Source organism: Cloeon dipterum, chromosome 1, assembly GCF_949628265.1.
Source record: "Cloeon dipterum chromosome 1, ieCloDipt1.1, whole genome shotgun sequence".
In the NCBI taxonomy this organism is placed as follows: Eukaryota; Metazoa; Arthropoda; class Insecta; order Ephemeroptera; family Baetidae; genus Cloeon; species Cloeon dipterum.
Window position 1 is genome coordinate 35,121,189 of NC_088786.1, and position 21,948 is coordinate 35,143,136.

Here is a 21,948-nt window from a genome sequence, read left to right on the forward strand (position 1 = left end):
AATCTGAGATGCTTCTCGGTCCGTTTTTCCCGGCACATAGGACGATTATTCCAGTTCACAGAACAAATTTCCAAACATCTTGTGGCACGGAAAAAATAGCGCCGCGCGCGCTGAACGATAAATAATGAAGGCAAACAGGGCGGCGATATCAAACGAGCAACTCTTTTGAAGTCGCTGTCATCACTCGCATCGCGGTAGCGCCATGGGTGGTTTGCCGGCTGGCCAGCCTCTCGGACATTTTAATGCAGAGTCATCCGCTGCTGGTTGCCCGCGATTGAATGCTGCATTCACAGCCGCTGGAGGCCGACAGCGGGCCAGATTCCTGGAGTCAACGCAGCTGGAGCCCTGACACCGAATTTGATTTTCATGCCGGCCTCTCTGGACGGACCGCTGCTGCGCCTTTTCCCATGCTCGAAAATTCACTCCCCGCATTAAGTCAATCGGGAAATGCAGACGTTCACTGTATCTTAATATTTTCTAGGAAGGAATTTTGTTGAAAACCAACAAAATGTGTTCAAATTTGCTTATTTTAACGAGCATTGTTACTTGCGAGGGTTGGGTGCGTAAATATTTTAAAAGGTAGGGTGGGTTTACCCTGACGGAAGCTATTGTTCCATATTATTGTAACCGACAGCTAGAAAAAGACAAGATTTAAAGCCACCCCCACCAGCCCTGAGCAGCCAAAATTCCGGACCAGCACCCTATAAACATGAGTAAAGTTAAAATCACTCTGTTTCCCTGCCTCGCAACCCTTGCCAAAAATGATTCATAAATATATTAAAAAGACAGATGGAGATTATATTTTACGAGTTATAGAGCCAAACGAATAATTACCCGGGTGATGGCCGGCCGTCGGCCCCATGAACTCGCCTTTCGTTCGGAGCCACGTTACCCTGCACATTAAATAATCAATTTAAAATCTCAAATATTAAAAAAATAGAGAAGACTTCATTGTTACTAAGATTTTGGCAAAGTCTGGTATTTTTTCCTGAATTTAAATGGCCGTAAATGGCATTTTTGTGAAAATTAACCGTTCGAAATCAAAGTTTTGGAAAAAATCACGTCTAGTAATATTCAGGACATTATTATTTTGAAGTACACAATTAAATAATAATACTAAAATATAGCATTGAAATAATTTAACAAGCACTTTTTGTCTAGAACAATTTTTAATAAAAATTTTGCTTTCAGCTGAAAATAAAACCAGAGGCCATCCGAAGCTAAAGCGAGTTCTCGTGCGTAGGGAACAGTATAGATGTCGTATCTCCACACACATCAAGCCACAGCCATGAAACAGGAGAGAGTAGGGACTGAAGTGGGGGCACGGAGCCGCCAACCAGGGGAAACCGAGATCAGTGTGTTCCAGACTCTGAAGCAGTGCACGAGTGCCGTCTATTCGTCCCGCATTATAATTGCAGCTTTGAAAGTTGAATTTTGGATATCATTCTGGATTGATTTTCTTCTGTGCGAGAACTCCGAGATTTATCTACGAACCGAGTGGCGCAGTGCTTCAAAATCAATGGTGGTGCACGAATCAAGAGGAATGCTCACGAACGGAAGCCAATATTTGTCGCACGACTATCCTCCACCCTTGGTAAATTGCTCAAAAATTTGGAATTTTTCTGTTTAATTCTTTTTTTTCAATATTTGAAATATTTTTGGGTAAATTATTTATTTTTTATTTATTGCTGTGCCGATTTATAAATTTAATCTTTAGCATATTTTATTTTGAAGGGCCCGTAAAAGTTAGTAATAATTATTACAAGTGCGGTACTAAAACGCACATAAGACGTAAAGACAACTCGCAGATAATTTTAATAACCCCCGTAACTGGCACACTTATCTCCTGCTCCGTCGCTGTTCCTGGGAAATTGTTCGTGAAAATTCCGCCTCTCGGCTGAAGGCTGAATTGGCACTTTGAAGTCCTTATCGCGAATTTTATGTCCTCTGAGCTGCAGCGGTGGCGGTGCGGCGGCGGCGGCTTAATGCACGGCATTCGGTCATAATTCATGCGCCAGACCTGATAATTTACTGCACCCGAGCCGTGCCATTGTTTCCCTCTCGTTTTAGTACTCGCCGCCGTTATTGCCCTTATGCCGGGCTCTTTTAAGCGAACACTTTCTCAGCGCGCAGAGCCCCTAATAAATGCGCGACGGGCCGTATATTTCATCGCTCTTTATGGCGACTTTACGGCCGGCCACATAAAAGCACTCGCTTTCCATCAGCTAAAGAGTCTGTTTTACATGTTTCAGTTGGACACCAAAAAGAGTCCCTTGGCCATGCTAGCGCAGACGTGCAGCCAAATCGGGGCCGACTCGCCGGCCAGCGCCAAGAGCCTGCTAGACAAGTCGAAGAAAGACGCGCTCAACTCGGCGGCGAACGCGCTCTCCTCATCCGAGCGCGCGCCCAGCGCCAAGTCGGACAAAACAGCCAGCCGCGTCTCACCGCCCTGCGTCACCGAAATCACCAGAAGCACCCCAATGGTGTTCAAGCCCTACGAGAACATCCCTGTGTCCAAGCCGGTGGCGGAGAAGCCCTCGCAGAGCCCCGACTCGGGCAAAAAGTCCCCGACGAGCCCGTCCAAATCGAGCCGCAAGTCGCCCCCCGCCAAGCACTCCAGCAAGGAGAAGGAGGGCGCCAGCCCCATCATCCGCTCCGGCATGGAGATGCTGCAAGGCGCAAAGGAGCCGTCCGGCTCGCCCTACAAGTCCCTCCCCGTCAACCACTACATAGAAGGCAACCCCGCGTTCCGGGCGCCGGCCCTGCCGTGCTACCCACCCGGCTACCTCCCCGGCTACATGCCGCCCTACTACCGCAAGGACGCGTCTGCGGTGTGCAAGGACCCGTACTGCACGACCTGTCCAGTGTCCGCGTCGCAGCACGCGCAGCTGCTGGCCGCGGTGGCCGCCTCGGCGCAGTGCCCGGCGGGCTGCGCGCACTACGACCACAACAAATACGACCTGGCCGCCGCCCTGTCGCTGATGCACCCGTCCATGGCCGCGCTGTACCAGCAGCCGCCGCCCCAGGCAGCATCCGGCGGCCCCCGAACCGTCACGTGCAGCATGATGGTCGGCGACAACTACTGCGGCAAGCCCTGCAAATCCCCCGACGAGCTGATCCAGCACCTGCGCTCACACGCGGGCCCCTACGCCGCCGACCTGCTGAGCCCGCACGCCATGATGCGCTACCCCAATCCACCCCTGAGCCCGTTCTCGGCCGTCGCCAGGTACCACCCTTACGCCAAGCCAGGCGCCATTCCTAGCGGCCCTTTCAGTGCTTTCAATCAGCCACCCCTGTCTGCCTACTACCCTCAATTCACCTTCTACTCACCCCGAGCAGGCACCTCGGCTGTTCAACCGTAGAGAAATCCGATTCTGGCGGTGGACTACCGTAAACAACGGCGAAGATTCGACCAGCTGATCGAAGGACGCTTTTCATGGCGAGGGCGTCGCCTCCACACCACAGCGTCCCCGAGTTGATGGTTCACCAGGGCTCAACAGGACGGAGCACTGGAGACGAAGATCCCTGGCGGCTTCCGGAAGCGTGCATTTGACTGTTAATGATGGAGATTCTCCAGGAGAGGGTCCGTCATATTTGGCATGGCTACAAGCAGTGAGTGGCCGACGGCAATTGGTACATTTCAACCAGATGCAATTTTGCAAAAAAGTTCAGCTGGTGATCAAGGGTGTGCCTGTGATTTAATTAGTCTTGTACATATATATCCAACATTTTCGCGCGGCATGTCACGAATTTGGCACGCTGTAAACTTTTAAGTTGTGTCTTTTTAATTCTACTCGAATAAATCAACCAATTTTACAAAGAACATACCTGCATTTGATTTTCCCTTCTCGAAGAGCGGCAAAAGCTCGATAAATCTCGCCAATAGGCCAGAGGCCAAGCAATAATTTGGGTTCCCATCTTCCCGAGGCGCCGTGTAATGAAAAGTTTCACCAAAGCAAACATTCCTTTTCGGTCTCGTCCGGCGCTCTGGCGGTGCGTAAATCAAATTCAGAAATTATGACACCGCAGATTTTTCAGCCAGATATGTTTTAATTAAAAGCAAAATGGTTGCTGCCACTGTAATTATTCTGTCATGTTCCTCATGTTTATTTAATCATTGCTGCCGCTGCGTCTCCTCCCTCTCGCCCAGCGAAAGGTTCAGCTTACACTCACAAACAGGCACACACATTCTCCGCGCAAATGATTTAGTGCCTACACAACAATCTCGGATAATAAATTATTTTAATAGCTAAAAGAAAATAATAACATAAATTTTACAGACAGGCTAATAAAACATCAACGACGTTGCATTATAAACGACTCATGGAGTTGAGGCGTATTATGGTTGTCTGCTGTGTGAGCTGTAAATTCCTTCATGACAACCGTTTGCCACATTGATTGCTCAAAAGCTGAATATAATTTCATTTCTGGTCATTTCCAAAATTAATTTTGCTTAATATTCATGGCGAAAATATCTTGACCTTGATTTCATAAATTAAAGTCATATTTAAGAGCGTCGGCATTTGCAATTTTTATATAATTTATCTTTTGGAGATTTTAAACTATACCTCAACAATTATTGAAAAGATTTCGAGCCTCTGAGAGCCGGAGAAAAAAAAGAAATAAGTGTGTGCATTATATTTAAAAGTGGGAAGAGTTTTTCACACCAAACTACTTGTCAAGCAGAACTCGCTTTCAATCAGTTTTAATTAGACCGCGAGCAAAGTTGGCGCGCAGATAGCCTAGGATTAATGGTGCTAATTAATTTCTTTCTCGGACAGATTGATCCCGTCGAGGGCACACGGGCGCGTCAACGGCGCAAAAAGGAATGTTGTAGCGAGGTGCAAATTAAAATAAATGAAGGCGATTAGCGCGTACATAGGTTGTCATAAAAATGCGCGAGGCTGCGCGATATATATATAGGATGCATTTGACTGACTGAGTACAAAACGTCAGGCAAAAGTGTTTCTCGCGCGTCCGAGCAGCGCAGATAAATAGATGGAAGTTGCTGCTGCTGCTGCTGTTTTGATCTCGCATGTCGGACGACGTGTTTAACATTGGCGCGGCTGAAAAGGAGTGCCTGCTACTGCCATTTATAGTAGGCCGACTCGCCGCTGTGCAACCGACCAGATTATTTTATTGGAAACAAGTTTACGGCATTAATAATAATAATTATCAAGCACGACCATGTCAACGCTTTAATTTATATTAAATCCATATGCCTTCTTTATCGCTCATTCATTCTCGTGTTCCGCGCGCTGCTGGCAACTGCTGCTTTTAATAGAGAACTCAAGTGCCTGTGCTTTTTGCGATAATTTATTATTATTCTCCTCCATTGGCGTTGGCTAACACGCTGCTGTTTATCCAATAAATTCTTTTCTAGTCGATGCACTTGACTAATAACCAGTTTTTTTTCCTCTGCTCTTGTTCCTTCGCAAGGCACGAATCCATTAAAGTCTCATTTATTGACTGACGATCAGAAACGATCGCTCGCTGGATGCTTGAAGGTTCATTGTCGGTTTGATTTAAAAACTCAAGAGCGAATTAACGGACATGGAAAATTCAGCAGCTAACGGCTAGGCAACCGGCATGACTCTTCCGTTTGACCGGTTGTCTATTCACCACCAATCAGGCGTTTTCTCCTTGAGGATTTTTTTTTTTTAAATAAAAACCATTGTTGTATTTTTGACTTTGTTTTAATATCATAATTGTAATGCAAGAAGAAGTGCTTGGTTGTATATAATTATACTATAAATAGTTGTTGCAATAGATACTACAATATCGTCAAATCTTTTTCATTCCATTTTCTTGTTTAGTGATGAGAGAACCTTTGCAAAATTTTTAGGAAGTATGATCAATTCTACGATCAATAATATTGTATTATTATATCCACTTTGTTAAAATATAAAGATAGCATTCATATTTCATTATCAACAAACAACATGTCTCTCTTGCTCAACCTTTGTTTTGTTTTTTCAATTTAGCCTTGAAAGTCAAAATCAGGCAAGATCGGCAAAAAGAGAGAGCATTGAGGCGTAGAATAAATCAAAAATTGAAAAAATATAAAAAATACATACACAAAAATGACAACAACAAGAAATCCAAAGCTTCAACAATAACAGAAAAAAAACATTACCTTAAAAAGGGTCCAGCCGTCAAGACGGACGTGGGAAACATTATTTTGTCGTTCCGAAATGGAAAATACATATACAAATAGATGATACACGTAGCAGTGAGAAAACAGCAATAAAATCGGAGAAAGGAACGCGACGAATCCTATCGAAAAATGACAATTATATTCTGAAAATATGTTCAGTCATTCACGCCCCAGGACGTGTCACTCATAATTATTTCCGTCTTTGAACTCCACCGCCAAGGGGAAATTTTCATTCTTATACTTTTTACAAATTGTTTCGTCGCACAGTAATAATATAATCATTCCAACTCTGACAGAATTCACAAAGTTCGAGCAATTGCGTGTGGCAGCATCATGTCACCTAGTTTTACGTGTGTTAATTAACGTCCAAATCAACAACACAAGTGATATAACGCAACAAATTGCTATGTACATATACAATCGCAATCAATTTCGTGTCGGTGTTTTGCTTTCCTTATTTGGTGTGTGTGTGTGTGTTAACGCGTGGGTGAAGAAGGAGAGGGAGCGAAAGTCAGAATATGCAGTGCAAGTTCAACGCGCGATATTATTTACAATGCAATTCCATTAACCGTGGTTTGAGCACCAATTACAGAACATCTGAGTGAGTGTGAGTGAGCGCCGGTCGGACGTACGTGTTTCGTCTTTTTATTTTTCCTGAATCCTTTTCCTCGTCGTCGTCGCAGCCGAAACGCTCCCCGTTTTGTCTTTTTGGGTGAAGTCATTTTTGCAATACCTGCTGCAAGAGAAAGTGGCTGGCTGATCCGATTACCCACCAAGTTAATTAATTAATTAATGTAACGCGTTTGTGCTGTCGTCTTTGGTTAAAACACGAGAAAAACTAGAAACTATTGGCGTTATTGAAAGTCAGTGGGTTCATCTCAATGCACTAGCATTACGTTCTGTCCCTTACAGAATAATTTACTCAAATCACTACGTCGCTACTGTTCTCTTATTCAGCTGCTTTTTCTCGCTTAATTAAGTCAAAGTTACGTTTTGTTAATGTTTAATCTTATCGTGTGTTTCGTGTGTGTGTGTGTATAGAAAGCATTTTATTCTCTCTCTCGCTCACAAAATTCTCTCACGTGTTTTTTGTTTTTCTTTTCGTCTGGCGGTATATAAGAGCAGGATTATTATTTTATGTACAAGAGTTTTTGCAATTCGCATCTCCTCGGAAGAAGGATATCTCGCGTGAGTGAGTGTCTTGTGAGTGATAAAAATTGTTTCGTTGAATAACGGCGTTTGTTCTAATTTCCACTATCACATCAAACTCGAACTGAAGCGCAAAGGAAACTGTGTGTGTTTGTGTGTGTGTTTCGTGTTTTATGTCGTCGATCAAATTATGATTCTTCTCGCTTTGCAGTATTTTTCTCTCTCTCTTTTGAAAAATCTCGAGTCGTTCAACGGATGAAGTAAGAACATGATTTTAGGTACTTTTCAGTAACTTACGCGCGACGTCATTAATAAAAATACCTACTCACTTGATTTGTACAAAAATTTTAACACATCCTTTTTTTTATTCATATTTAATAATCACAAGTTATAGAATTTCCACAACTCCTCTTTCACTGTTGTCAGGGATCATCTTTTGTTTGTTTCTCTTTAAACGCAGCCAGGCCGATAAAAATTGAGCTAGTCAAAAATCCCAAGAAAATATCATACACGCAAGCTTCAATTTATAGACTTTTAAAAACGTGAGTGTGAGTGCTGTCTACGGTGAGATTGTTTGAAGCCCGGCCCGAGTCGTGTCCGAGACAATTAATTTATATGTATGTATTTACTTTAATCAATGTATGTATAACCGGTTTGATGCAATGAAAGTGTGAGTGAGTGTGTGTTTGTGTGTGTTCGTACCATTAAATATGCCATGTTCGGTTTCCCTACCACCTGAATCACTCTGACCCCGAGAATTGTGTCAATTTCTCTCGTACAATTAAATCTTTAGTTTGCGATTAACTTCGAGATACTAGACAGTAGAACACTGACCCATTTTCGATAATATTTGTTTTATTTTTATTTTTTTCATATAACAATCGTGGATCATATCACTCCTGCCATTGCTTTTCACTATTATTTTCTCGTCGTCGTGTCTCCTTACTCATTAATTTTAATGTTTCTTCGGTATCTGCGCTTAATTTTGCCGCTAATAAATGATCATTAGCTAATGTAGATTAGTAAGATATTAGATATGATGCAAATGCTACATTTTTCTCGTAATCGTGGCGTACCTTTTGAGGTAAAGTACATGTCGTGATGCTTGTATATAATCAAGTAGAGGTCTCTATATACTCTTATTCCTTATTGAATAATGTCAACTACGTTGATTTCTTTTAAGAGGGTTGTCACTTTGAATGACCAACTCGTCAAATTCTGAGAAGAATTTTCAATTCTTTTCCAACCAATAGTCTAGAGCGCGTGAGGTAATAAAAATATTAACATACACTTTTGATTGCATCTACTTGGCCGGCGCGCAACGGGTTCTCATTATTGGGCTGCTAATATCGTAGTATAGTTTTTAAAATTAACTCGTGATTGTTTTTTATTTCCAGAATGTATATTACGCAGCCCAGTTTGATGCGACCTATTGCACATCCAGCTTCGAAATTCATTCTCGGAGGTTATTAAAGAGGGACTTGAAGAGGAAAAACTTGCTTTTTCTATAACGAGAGGTACAAAATTCAAAGTATATAATATAAAGATTGCCTTTACAATGAGACGTGAACGCGAATGCATCGTAACTGTTTGACCCTCGCGAGCGAGCGAGCGAGCGAGCGAAGTGTTCAATTCACCCCGAATGTGAGTGTGTGTACGTGTGTGTTTGTGTGTGTGTATATATATATTATATATTCATTTCGGTTTCTTCACATGGCAGTGGTTATGCGTGCTTTCTCGATAATAGGAAAATAAAACATACCATCCAACTCGATAAACATGCGTCTTATATAATCAATTGGTTATGTGCATAAATTATTGACTCTGCTTTTCTTAAATTCCTTTTGCTTTTTGCTTATTGCCTCGATCGTCTAGAATCGTTTATTGCGATTGGCCTGAATGGAGTGTATGAGATAAATGTTCTGCTCTTTTCTCTGGTATATAGCAACGATCATTACTTATTTTTACACTGCTGCATGTGTCTATGGAAGGAACAAGAAGAGTAGAAATCAACGCTTGAGTGAATATACATATGCAAGGAATCGCGTGGGAATGTTGGTCAGAGGAAATTCCAAACAATGTCAAAAAGTACGAAGGGCAGACTGACTGGCTTACTTGGAGCGATAGAGAGTGAGAGAGAGATAGAATATAGAAAGAGTAACTTTTGACGCAAAATCATGCCGCAAGTGGCGAAGTCAGACTCGCCGTCCGGAGGGGCTGATGCACCCAGCATAATATTGACTAAGTAAATTGAATCAACTCCCTATCCTTTTGATTTACTCGTAGACAGTGTGTGTGTGTGTGTGAATGTGTTTGTGTGTGTGTATCTGTAACAATTTCCTCTCATACAGTTCTTGAAAGACGTAATGCGCGCACCCAAATGTCAAATGGGCGCGACTGTTACAATTAAATTTTACTTCAGTGCTCAATATGTAGCGTTCCACCGTACAATTAATTATTATACTTAGGTAGGAAAAATGGCCTGCTTTTCTGTCTGTGAGGGCTTCTCGCTTGTCATTGTAAAGAGTTGTTGCTGCAGTACGCATTATGAGGAAAGGTAATCAACGTGTGTGTTTGTGTGGGTGTGAGGATGCCTACGATTACGCAATTAGTCTTAATTGTAATGTTTATAGTAGGAAAGCAGAGAATGTCTCATCCACTCACGCGCGGACTCTACCATAGACATTTGTTTTTCGTTTCGAGCCGCCTGAAAACTACTCTAACTAGAGAGAGCAACTATTGAAGTTATTAACAATTCGCGATACTGCGCGCGTATGTGTGTTATTATAATTATGCGTGAGAATTGTATTATAGCCTACTTATGAATGATAAGCAAGTTATGCGTTAATAATTCTTTCCATGACAAAAGACTGCGTGTATTTACATGAGATGACTGTAGACTGTCTTTTCAACGCCATCGTGTGTGTTGATGCAATTAAGATTTTTTATGTTAAATCCGTCTTAAAAGTTATATCGCATAAATAAAATAATTTATATACTCTCCATCATACAAAAACACAAATTCCTTAACAATTAACACAACAATCTTGTGTAAAACTGCACCAAAAGCCCTCGTCGCGTGCTCTCTCGTGGATAAAAATAACAATACGCTCTGTTCTCTTGAAGGCCCTGCCCTCAGCATCTAGTTCTTGCTCGATTTCCGTTTTTTTTTTGCTTTAGTGTGTGGGTGTCGTCGTGAGTTGTGTGCGGGCTTTGGTGCTTATCTCTTCTTTAGTTTACAAGTGTTGGAGGGATATTCAAATGGCCGCCGAAGGCAGCTTCTTTTTTCTTAGCCTTTTCCTGCTGCAGCTTCATCGAGATGAGGCAGAAGATGCGCGTCAGGTAGGTCGACATGATCTGCAGTTCCTTGCAACGCGGTGGTGCCATCAGGTGCGGAGGACCAACTTCAACTTCCATTGGCATCACCTCCTCCACTGCAATTTGCGTTAAATTTTACAATCAAGCCTCGTTTGATAAATGAATGGGTGTACAAACGAACGAAAGACAATAGAAAAATTACCAAATGGCTTGGCCTTCAATAATGCAGGACCCTCTAAACTACTTCTTACGCAAGCAGCGGCTTGAATTGCAACAAAAGAACAAACACAAAAAAATGTAGTTCACAGAAAACACTCATGCAACAAACTTAAAAAAACGTTAGTCAAGCCACAAATAAAATTGACGAAGGCTCAATTCACCTGTTGACAATGAACTTATTGCTTGGGTCTGTGGAGGGTCCTGGTGGGCACAGCCACTTTTGCCGAGAGGATACAGAAGGCGTGGGTGCCGCTGAAGCCGCAACCGGGATGCCCTCCTGCTTCTCTTTTTCGGCTGCCAAAGCCCGTTCTTTCTGCAATCTGTTGGACGGGCACAGTAAGCAAAAGCACTTGCACGAAACGTCACGCGAGAATTGGCCCAATATGAATTCGGATTCCACTTACCATATGTCCAGGGCTTATATCCCAAGGACTGAACGCATTTAAGAGAAAGGCAAGGTATGAGTTAATCGGTTTTGTTCGTTTTTAATGGTAGAAAATTGTCCGAAATAAAGGATGAGGATGGAATAAAAATTTTCACTCACTTGTTCTTGGATTGGCGCATAAATTGTTGGATTTTGCGAGCAGCCTGGTGCTGCCGGCGCTGTGAATAAGTCCTCCTGCGAAAAGACAAAATTCGCTTTAGATATGTTTGTTCTATCGGCTCCGTCCTTTTGTCAATTCGCTGGATTGAACAGTTTGAGTTTTTTTATTTTATTTTAGCATCTGCCAATTTTGCACGTAGTTACTAGTATGGTATTTACAGTTAGGAAACATTTAGTCAGAATAAATAAAGGACCATAGAATATTAGTTTTCATACATGGAAAGCACGAACATTGAGAGATAGTCATACATGCACTTATACTCGGGAGTAATTGCTTATTTTCTCATCAAACAAATAATATTATGAGGCGCGCGTTGATTTTGATCCAATTAGGGCTGAGAGTAAAATAATAATATAAATGTTGGAAGAGCATCAAATACATTGAGTAGCGTACGCAAGGTGTGTGTGTGTGTATAATGTGTGAGAGAACGAAGACTTTATTATATTATCTTGTTTTAATATTATATATATATTAGCGATTTCTACCAAGAACACCTATAAATGTATGAACACCAAAACAACAACCACATTAACCTCACGCCCGCAGTTTTACACCAGAGCCTTGAGAATTTCGGTAAAAAGCCGTCACCACCACCGCCCAATTAGCAATATTACGGTCTGCTGTAAAGCCTGGAGCGAGAGCTACATCAGAGCAGGAGTCATCAGCGGGTTAGGGAGACCAGTAAACATGAGCACATTCGCCACATTGAAAGCAGAGAAGAGAGCGAGTTGTATATAGAGAGTAATAATTCGATGTATTGACACTTTTATTGTACACTGTGAGATTCATAGCCAAACTGCGGTTAATTCGGAATCAAACCAAATATATACTATTCTGCGGTTTTTTAAGAAATGGTGTGCTAAAGGAATTTTGCGCATTTGCCTACAATTTGTGCGAGAGTATACTGACACCAATCATGACATTAGAATACTGCAGCTAGCCACATTTATAATATCTGCAAACCCGGAAGGAACAAAACAAAAAGCAAAATGACAAATATAATGGGGATCTATGGACGTAATGTTTTTAAATGTGTGCCCTTTTTCCTCACTCACAGGCAGCAATTAAATATCAAAGATATTTTACATCTTTTTCTAGTTAATTTAAAATATAAAATTTCCTCTTACAAAAGGTACACAAAGCTAAACATGAGATTTTTTTAATTTTTCATCCAATTATTGCCTGCAGCAACGGACAAAATTCAAATTTATGTTAGTAGTAGAGAATAAACATTCACAAGTGTTAGTAAAAATCTAATTCCTTCAGCATACCAAATGTTTAACACACACAAGGCATCATCTACATTTTCAAGAGCCAATATTGTAATTATTAAGAGGATGTGAGTTAGAGAGATCGAGGTGGCTAATAGTCAGTTAAATGAGTGAGAGCACTGCAGATGAGCATAGTTAAAGAGTATAACTGGTAGTGAGTTGTTCAGAAATCAAAATGGGCCCACATCAAAGCGACTTACTTGAGACCCGACCCTGTGGGAGTGCCCTCCCGGCTCTGCCTGCCCCTCTCCTGCTCCCTGTAATTGCGGTAGTAGTTCTGGATGCACACGGCCGCTTCTTGGCTCTTCTTGAAGCGTTTGTGCTCACAATAACTGCGGTACTGATTCTGAATGACGCGCGCTGCTTGTGTCATCTGCTTGAAGTACGCATACTGTCGATACCGCAATGACATGGGGTGAGCACCAATATATTTGTGAAAAAGGGGCATTTTAAGACTAGGTCTGACATCGTTCTCGGTAGTAAAAAATGGAACAATTCGTGGCGCACCGTTTGCAATTAAGAGTGGATAAACTAATTTGAATCAAATGATAAAGTAGGATTGTTTGTCGGCAGAAACTAGGCACCTGCTTATAACGGCGGTAGTAGTTCTGGATGAGGATGGCGGCTGCCCGTTCCTTGTCTTGCTCTTCGGCCTTCTTCCTACCCTTGTAGGATCGATATGCTTTTTGAATAATCTTGGCAGCTTCGTACAGTTCTCTTTGCTCCCGGTCTGAGGAATTCAGTGTCAAAATACAAACATATTAAAAAAAAGGCATATCAATCAAACCTGAGAGAGTTAGATTCGAGAAGTCCTTTTCAAACAAAGTCCCCGACGCTTGGAAGAATTCGCAGAAATCTGCTGTGGTTGGAGGGGGAGAAGGCGAGTCCAAAGTAAATGAGCTGGGACTTTGCAAGCAACTCGACGATGCTGGAGACATACTGGAACTTGGAGTGCCAACATCGTAATATCTGAACACGACACCAAATTGAGTACAGGATGACAAAAAAAACATTGCTCTTTTTACTGACCTATAGTTATGATCGCTAAACTCAAAATTGAACTCGGATGTTTCAAAGGAAGAGGATGGCTCATCTAACATGGGCTCAAGGAAGCTGTCAGATAACGAGTCTGCACTGGACTCTGGCAGTGGGCTGGACTCTCTATTCATGAGCTCCTCGCTCTCGTTCTGCAAATGTCCAAATTTAGTCACAAATTTTGACACAAGGTCAAATTAAAACCTTGATTCTGTCAGGCATGGCTGCAATTATTTGCTCGGCAAGTGTCAAAACGCGGGCATCTTGATCCCCTGGAAAAGGTGAGAATTAGGATTTGTATTAAGGTCAGCGTTTGAATAAATTAATGCGTTTGAAATAATCAAAAGAAAGTGTGCAATACATACCAACATTGCTTGCTTTCGCCTCTGATTCGTCATCTGAAAGGGCCTCAACGTCTATCAAAGGACTCTCACTGCGTGCAGCAGCTACCTCGCCTGACCCAAACAAAAATAAAACGTGCTAATCAAAGCGGCGGCCAAAGTCAATCGCAATTGGCCGTGTTCAAATAGGAAAATTCTCAACTTTCAAAGCTTAGCAAATTGAAGGTAATAATTGAGATAAAGGTTTAAAAGACTGATTGCGAGTGCAAGAATAACATTCTGTTAAATGGAAGAAACGATTTAAAAATGTCTCTTTATTTCCATTCAATGAACTTTTGAAAATAGAACTATTGCAAGTAAACAGTGGCGAAAGTTGTTCGTATTTCCCTCCAGCCAGCCATTTCCAATTAAACTCTACAAAAGGCCATGCAGAGATGCCAATTTAACTCAGCTATACATTGAACCAAGTTATGCGAGGAAAATCAGACAATTTTCGCCACAGCTTTTGGTTGTTCTTTCGGATTGAGTAACAATATGTAGTATGCATCAAACTGTGTATAGAGCAGGCAAAAGAAATCATGCTTACAAAGGGCAAAATCCATCTTGCGAGGTGGTGAGCTCCGTTCCGAGCCGTCACACGAGTTGTCCATCATGTGAGCCGGCGAGTTCAAGGGCAGAGACATACTTCTGTCGAACCTATAAAACACAGTACTTTGCATTTCCCGCAAACCTTAGTTATTTGTCTTTACCTGGACAGTTTTGGCGTGTCTTTCCCAAGGTTTGACGCGCTGCCCTTTCTGTACCTCGAATCAGAAGCGGCAGAGCCAAGGTGAATTCCGCTGTCCACCGACGGGCGCTTCGACAACCGGTGGAAACCCTTGCTGGAAGTGCTGTCCGTTCCAACCAGGGAGACAACAGACGCCGCTGGGCTCAGTTGTCTGGAGCTTGGGGAAGCATCCGAATTGCATGTCGTATCATTCAGTTCGACGCTGAGAGCTTTGTATTTTTGAGCTTCACTCCTGAATTCATTCATGAGCGGATTAATTTTATGAACAGTTTAATAACTAAAATTTCAAACCTGGTAACTACTCCCGGCCTGAGGAATATTCCGTCGGTCCCTCTGATGCCCTTTCGACTTTTCCCGCTCTCGGGCAGCTCGACTTTCGCACTTTCCCTGGACGTCTCCAACTTTTCGATTTCGTCCACAATGGCAGAGTGCCCAGATTTCCGGGCGCATTCCAGGGCAGATTGTCCTTTTTTGTTCACCATCTTCAGGGCGGTGTGGTTCCACTCGTACAGAACAAGAGCGGTGTCCAGGTGGCCGTTCAAACAAGCCCACATCTGTAAAGGAACAACGTGAGAGTAAATATCTGCAAGGACTAGAGCATGAATTTGAACTCACAAGTGGTGTGAAGCCCTCGTTGTCTTGACTCAGCGCATCCACCTCAGACTCTAACACCGGCGACGAGTTTTCCGCTCTCCAGTGCAGCATAGCGCAAACAAGTCTGCAAATTTTTAAGATGAATTTAGTTTAAATTAAACAGGGTTCGCAAAAACCCGCAATTTTTCCGGAAAAAAACACTGCATTACATAAAAAATGTTTTTTGCGCGTTTTTCAGGCGCAAAATGTGATCTTTTCGAGTTTTTTTGGAATAATGCGGGGGGTTTTCCAGCTGATTTTTTGCCCAAAAAACCATTGGATCTTTTTGCATTGCAAAATTGGCAAACCCTGAAAGTAAAACAAATAATCGCACCTTGAAAATCCCAAGGAGGCTGCCAGGTGCAACAGATTCATCCCTCTATGGCTCGTTTCGACCAAGGATTGCTGCTCTTCTCCCTCTCTCCACGGTCTGTTTGTCATTTGTTGGCAGTTTGCTACCATTCGCTCCTCAAAATTGCTCTGCGTGAAAAGCGACGTACTTTCGACCTGAGAACAAGCGAGGAATTAAATCAAGTTCGGATTTTAATTAACGTTTAATTTACATACCATTTCATTGCCTGAGTCCGGCTCTTGTTTTATATGAAGTCTTCCATCCATAGCCTCCAAGCGCTGCATTAGAGTGAACTTGAGCAGATTATCAGAGGCACCACCTCGCTCATGCACCTGCTGGGGCTCCTGGGTTGTCTGTAAACGCTCCCCTCTCGCAGGTTTTTTGTACTCGAATATCACAGAATTAGAGATCACAAAACCCTCACATGCAACTTGTAAAGTGACTAATCCAACTTCATGGGCTGAAATAGATAAAATTTTTGGTAAGTACGCAGTTTGAACTAATTCGTCCGAGTTAATCTACCTGGACAGTAGCATCTAAGTACTCCGCTTTGTACTAGCGTGGTGGGCACAGCCACCGTATCAAAGAGAACAGTGTATGGCGAGGTGGTTGAATACCAGGGTCCAGTCACCAGAACTTTGACGCCACCCTAAACGAGAATAAAACACTAATTAAATTGAATGGAGCAAAAATAACATTAATTTTAAACACCGCACCAGCAGAATTAAATTTTTATTCTACTGATTGTACAATGGCGACTTCCACAAGATAAAAATCAACCAGTTGAAAATATTATAAAATTAAATGAAATGAACATCACACGCTCTACTGCGTACAGCGTGTGATATTAATATATTTTACAATTTTTGCAACTTGTTAACATTCCATGCATGGTATTTTATTATTTAAGTTAGTTTAAACATTTTATTTTTGCTTTGTGAGTATAAATATTTTAACTAAAAATGTTTTTTTCTTTCTGTAGACATAGTAATTAAATAATGGGACATTTCTGCCATCTGAATTTAAAAATCACCTCAGGATAAGCCCACTCTGGCGAATAGTCAGTGATGTTTGCAGTGCCCTCTCTGTAGTCCATCCTGGGAGAAGACTGGCTGCTCTTGTCTGCGGGCCCAGGGGTGGAAGGGTCGATGGGACTCGGCTCTGACGTGTGCACCGACGCTGGACCCATGCTGTGACTCAGGGACTGGCCACCAAGATTGGGATGGTGCTGGGTGGAGAGTTGGTGGTGCACCATGCCCCCTGAGTCCAGACTCTCCAGCTCGGGGAAGTCGCCCAGCATGTCGAACGCGTCGAGATTGACGAAAACGTCGTCGTCGCAATGCGGGGAGACGTCGTCTCCGTCGATGAAGTCCATCGGGTTCAGCTCGACCACCGAGTCAGTCAGCACGTTGGCGTGGTGCACGGGCTCCACGACGGTTGGCGCCTGGAACGAAGGGGCCTAAAATGAATTTGAATCAATTCGTGTACAAATTTTATGTGTATTTTATTTATATTCACCTTTCCGACGACCGACGCAATGTGATCAGTGGAGCAGGAAGGCGGCATGTTGGCGGACAGAGTCTTTTGAATGTCCTCTTGCGAGAGGTCAAGCGTCTCGTTGAAGAAGCCGCCGACTCCGGTGCCGTCGCCCATGACCCCCTCCACCTTGGAGTGGTAGCTGTGCTGGTCTGAAGAGCTGGTCGTGGTGCTGTTGCTGCTCGTGTCCATCGGCTTTGGCGTCACCGACTTGGACAGCTCCGGGTAGTTGGACGGTGACATGGAGGAGGACGACTCGAAGGAAACGTTGCCGTTTGTAACGTCCATCTTCAGATTGTCTAGCTCGTGGCAACATGACGTTTCCATTGCTTCTTGCTTCAGCACCTGCAAAGTTAATGAAATTAAGTGAAATTTAAATATTAAATATAGTCTTACGAGGCCCTTGTTGCCCTCCTGCTTGATGCCGTTTGAGCGGACCAGGCTGTTCTGGTTGCAGACAAACGAGGCCACTGACACCGGCGCCAACTGGCCGCCTTGGGAATTGCCCGAAGAGCCGGAGGAGGAGCTGTTGAGGATGAGCAGGCCGCCGCCGCCCTGGATCTGGCTGAGGCTGAGCACCAGGGAGGCGCTGTTGTTGGCCGACGGCGAGTTGCTCTGGCCGCCGACCGTGCTGATCGTGTCGATGGCGCGTGTGCTGTTCGACATGCTCTGCAGACTGTGCGACGAGGTGGCGAGGATCATGCCGCTCGAACCGGTCGTCGACGACACCTGTTGACAGAAGGCCTTTGCTCAGTTGTAATAATCGCATTTCAACACGCGGCAAGGGCTCACCTGATTGTTGTTGTCGTTGAGCGCGGACATGCTGAGCACCTGCTGGTTTTGTTGCTGCTGCTGCCGGCCGCCCCCGGAGTTGGAACCACCGGTGCTGACCCCGGAGGCGTTGGAGGCCTGCGAGACGGACGAGGTGGAGCCGGGGGCCGGCGACGAGGCGGCCGAGTGGTGCTCGCTCTTGGCGGCCGAAATGCGTCGCATGGGGTGGGAACACGCCTTGCCGTCGGCGCACGTCGAGTCAGGGCACCCGCACTCGAGTTGTTTGCTGAGGGCCGCCTGTCTCGCCTGCCGCTGCTTCTCCATCAGCTGGGTGACAATCGCCTCCACCGTCTCCGCCGTCTAATTAATTGGCCACAGTGTGAGAGAGAGAGAAAGAGAGAAAGACGCTTGCTTAGCTTAGGAGGGCGACGAAAACAAACAGCCTCTTTAAGGAGCCGACAAATGGCGCTTTGCTGCCGGCGAAACGAGCCAAAGGACCAGCTCTCCTTGTGACTTTCTTTGGTCTTTCCTTGTGTGTGCTTTGTTAGCAGTGGGTATTGTCTTTGCGTCGAGAGACGCAAGGTGTCTGTAATCTGTCCCTGGCGCGATTGTGCAAAACACACACAATTAATATATAGACTTGGGAATTTTTATTGCATCGGCCGATTTATTCATGACAACCGAGTGCACGTCTTTGCAAAGCACGAATTACTGTTTTAAGCTTCTGACTGATTAGGAATTTGTCAATAAAATTCAAATTAGCAAAATGGTGAAAAATTGTTAATATCGTTAAATCAGCAATTTCCCGGAAAATAAAGCTATTCATTGTTGGTTGAGTTTTTGGTTAGAAGCTAGAAATTGTAATAAATTCCAAAATTAAATTGGAATTTGGTCTTTTATCTTTATATTTGAAAAACGATGCTGGACAACTAAAAGAAAAGTCAAATTTTTGCTAAAAAAGCTTTATTCCTACACCAAAATTTATCCGATGCCTAAATTTTGACCAGGAAACTGGATAGATATGAGAAATTCAGTTTTAATTAATTAAAAGATGTTAAGAAAAATGAAGCTAAATTCTAAAATATATAAATTTTAATTTCTTTTGAACTTGTTGTTTAAAATTCAACCAGTTTGAGTAAAAATGATTATATATATGGTTGAGATTTCATTGAAAGTTTGGATTCACTGCCACTGTGCAATGTGCGGTTAGACCGAGAAAAAATCTATTTGACGCAAAAGAGACGAGGTTTTGTTATCCAGCACCGAATCTCACTTCCTTGGCCTGACGTGTGAGCCCAAGATCCATTTGTAAATAAACTAATGTTCGTGTGTAAAAGCGCGGTCAGCAGCGGGCAAAAAGGAGCGTTGTGTCTGCGTCGGTCGGTCGGTCGGTTGGTCGGTTTGCTACTTGAGCCGCGTCCAGAGAGTGACGCAAATGCGCGGATAGCATCGGCGGTGATAGCAACTGCCGTGACAAATGGACTGAGAGCGAGCTGGGGTCCTTTTTCTTGAACGGCTGCCACCTTTTTAGCAGCGCGGTTTAAGAAACGTTTTAAGAGCTCATTAAAAGCGAAACGTATTTTAATTCTGCGATCATTTGTTTAAAACGTCCGAGCCGTAAAATCAAGTGCAGGCTCTCATTAAAAAGTAATCTTGAGCCGCGCCGTTTTCACGAAACGCGAGTGCGTTGTCACTTTACGACTGCTGGCCAGTAATGACACGAGGCTGTGAGCTGGCTTTAATAAATTACGAGTCCAGTGCAGTGCATATACACACACACTTTCGCATATCGCCGCCCGGTTCGTGCCTACTGCTAATGTTTTACACTGTAAGTACATTCTAATTGCACCGGCAGTCCATTTATGTGGGGGGCACTTCATGACCAGAGGGGAAAGTGAAGTGAGAGTGTGTGTATGTGAGAGAGAGACCAGAGGGTGGTTCCTCGCAAACGCGGCCACCGAATAAATGAGCCCAAGGCCTCACCAAAGCGGCGTCTCAAAAATGTTTCATTCGACTACTTTAATTAAATTTCAATCAAAGATTATTAAATTGGTGTGTAAAAGGATTTTGTTATTTTTTCTCTTTTTAACGCTGTTGCAAAGCCACCATAATTAATATATCGATTTTTTCCATTTGAATTATTTTGCTAATGAAGATTTTATTCTCTGTCCGTTGAAAGACCAATAAAAATCATCAAGGAAAACTCTCGGCTAAATTTTGCGCTGAACCAATACAATACTCACCGTGATCTCGAGCTCATTGTTCAGGTCCGGCTCGTCTTCGCTGAAAACTGAAGAGCAAACGAGAGGTTAGTCAGTCTTGGGCTGTCTCCACCAGCTGCCGCTAATCTACGTCATAAATTTTGTCTTTCTGCTAACTAACTACGAAACAAATGGCGCTTTGGCACTGTACCCCGCCAGCGCAGTCCAGCTCCAACTCCAGCTCCAGCTGGACGGAGCCAGAACAGATTCCTCTAATCAATCTTGCCGCTGACAATCCACCAAACGCAGCGAAAGAGAGTAGGAGCAAAAAGCTGCGTTTGCTGAAAGTCGGACCAGAGTAGAGAAATTCAAAATCTAGGGCCATTTTTTATTTGCTTGGCTTGCTTGCTTGTTAACAAAGCGTTGGGCTTGGCATGCAAAAATCGCAGGTGATTACGCTTTCCAAAATCATGCGAGCGGAAATTCCGCGGGGCGTACATGTAATGTGTGCCGGTGCCGATCGAAACGTGTGGCATGTGTGTGTGTGTTGAGCGCGGGCGAGAGTGAGAGTATGAGAGCAGGGAGATGTATATTTATGTACACACAATCGCTGAGCAAACAGAGTGAATATCAACAGTCAACCAGTTAGAAAACACCAAATATATAATATGAAACGAGCACGAGGGAAAACATCAAGCATTTTCATTTATTTGCCCATCAATGGCGGCGTGGATGACACAGAGCACACAGGCCGGAAACTTTCTTTTCGTGTGACTTTTTTCATGTCCCTCAGAAGCACACACACACAAATTTGGAGATAGAGAGAGAAAGGGAAGCGAAAGACATCAAAGGCCAACAGCAGTGTGTCTGTCAATCTCAGGCTGGCTCATTTTCTCTCTTTTTAGTAATAATTTCGCGATGAATTTTCAAGGGGGAGGAAAGTTTCATATCGCGTTGTACTCCCTCGGTGACTGAAGCCAATTTTGCAGTTATTAAAATACATGAAATTGGCAGACGGGGCGGAGAAAAGTTAGTTTGCTTATCAAAATTTGCAAGTCTGAAAGAGAGGCGAGAGAGAAAGAGCTCTTTGGTGCAATGAATGCAAGTATAATAATAACCCTCCCATCAGCCGGAGATGAAATGAAACACCAACCATTCACTTTTTGACGGGGAAACATCAAAGGACGGGATCAGAATTTTGTGCCAAATTTTCCGATACGAAAATAGATCAAAGGAGGCGAGAAGAAGGAGAGGAAAGAGTTGGTCGACGAACAATGAAAGGACAGAAAAGAGGTCAATTTACCCGACCATTCGTGTCAGAAAAGATTATACTGTTTGCTTAGTGTTGCGGAATTTTTTTTCTGACTTGTCTCTATCAAAAAGCATGCGAAAAAATGTTGCCAGCATTTGCTTTTATTATTAAAAGAGAACGACGCAATTACGATCAATCAGCAAAAAGCACTCTCCATCCACGCAAAGAGCGGGTGGTGCACATATGCAAAGTTGCGCGGGCGGTCGTTAAAAACGCGGTCGGCACCCCTCAAAATGCTGAACATACGTAAATGGGACAAAT

General features: G+C 43.4%; 2 protein-coding genes across 18 annotated transcripts in view; one reads left to right on the top strand and one right to left on the bottom strand.

The window, feature by feature from the left end:
- Positions 1–1,214: 1,214 nt before the first annotated feature.
- Positions 1,215–3,823, top strand: LOC135948616 (zinc finger protein Noc-like). The gene is made up of 2 exons (XM_065497977.1): positions 1,215–1,594; positions 2,253–3,823. Exons 1-2 carry the CDS (start codon positions 1,256–1,258, stop codon positions 3,360–3,362), a joined length of 1,449 nt encoding a protein of 482 aa, XP_065354049.1. The 5' UTR covers positions 1,215–1,255; the 3' UTR covers positions 3,363–3,823.
- A 1,851-nt stretch (positions 3,824–5,674) lies between these two features.
- The window catches only part of Camta (Calmodulin-binding transcription activator), a 195,506-nt gene continuing 179,232 nt past the window's right edge, over positions 5,675–21,948 (bottom strand). For 5 of the 17 annotated variants that reach the window (XM_065497362.1, XM_065497363.1, XM_065497364.1 and 2 more), the window contains 22 exons: positions 20,418–20,464; positions 18,196–18,534; positions 17,800–18,147; positions 17,386–17,748; positions 16,901–17,326; positions 16,390–16,516; positions 16,083–16,327; positions 15,850–16,022; positions 15,498–15,600; positions 15,174–15,436; positions 14,845–15,114; positions 14,682–14,791; positions 14,120–14,209; positions 13,959–14,026; positions 13,749–13,906; positions 13,507–13,688; positions 13,304–13,449; positions 11,388–11,462; positions 11,248–11,275; positions 11,005–11,163; positions 10,827–10,886; positions 5,675–10,740 (listed from right to left, as the gene is read on the bottom strand). In XM_065497362.1, the coding sequence (XP_065353434.1) occupies positions 10,538–10,740; positions 10,827–10,886; positions 11,005–11,163; positions 11,248–11,275; positions 11,388–11,462; positions 13,304–13,449; positions 13,507–13,688; positions 13,749–13,906; positions 13,959–14,026; positions 14,120–14,209; positions 14,682–14,791; positions 14,845–15,114; positions 15,174–15,436; positions 15,498–15,600; positions 15,850–16,022; positions 16,083–16,327; positions 16,390–16,516; positions 16,901–17,326; positions 17,386–17,748; positions 17,800–18,147; positions 18,196–18,534; positions 20,418–20,464 (3,983 nt within the window). In that variant the 3' untranslated portion in view covers positions 5,675–10,537. Of the gene's footprint in view, positions 10,741–10,826; positions 10,887–11,004; positions 11,164–11,247; positions 11,276–11,387; positions 11,463–12,919; positions 13,111–13,303; positions 13,450–13,506; positions 13,689–13,748; positions 13,907–13,958; positions 14,027–14,119; positions 14,210–14,681; positions 14,792–14,844; positions 15,115–15,173; positions 15,437–15,497; positions 15,601–15,849; positions 16,023–16,082; positions 16,328–16,389; positions 16,517–16,900; positions 17,327–17,385; positions 17,749–17,799; positions 18,148–18,195; positions 18,535–20,417; positions 20,465–21,948 lie in introns of all 17 variants that reach the window. The other 12 variants (XR_010575787.1, XM_065497361.1, XM_065497369.1 and 9 more) reach the window with 12 other exon arrangements.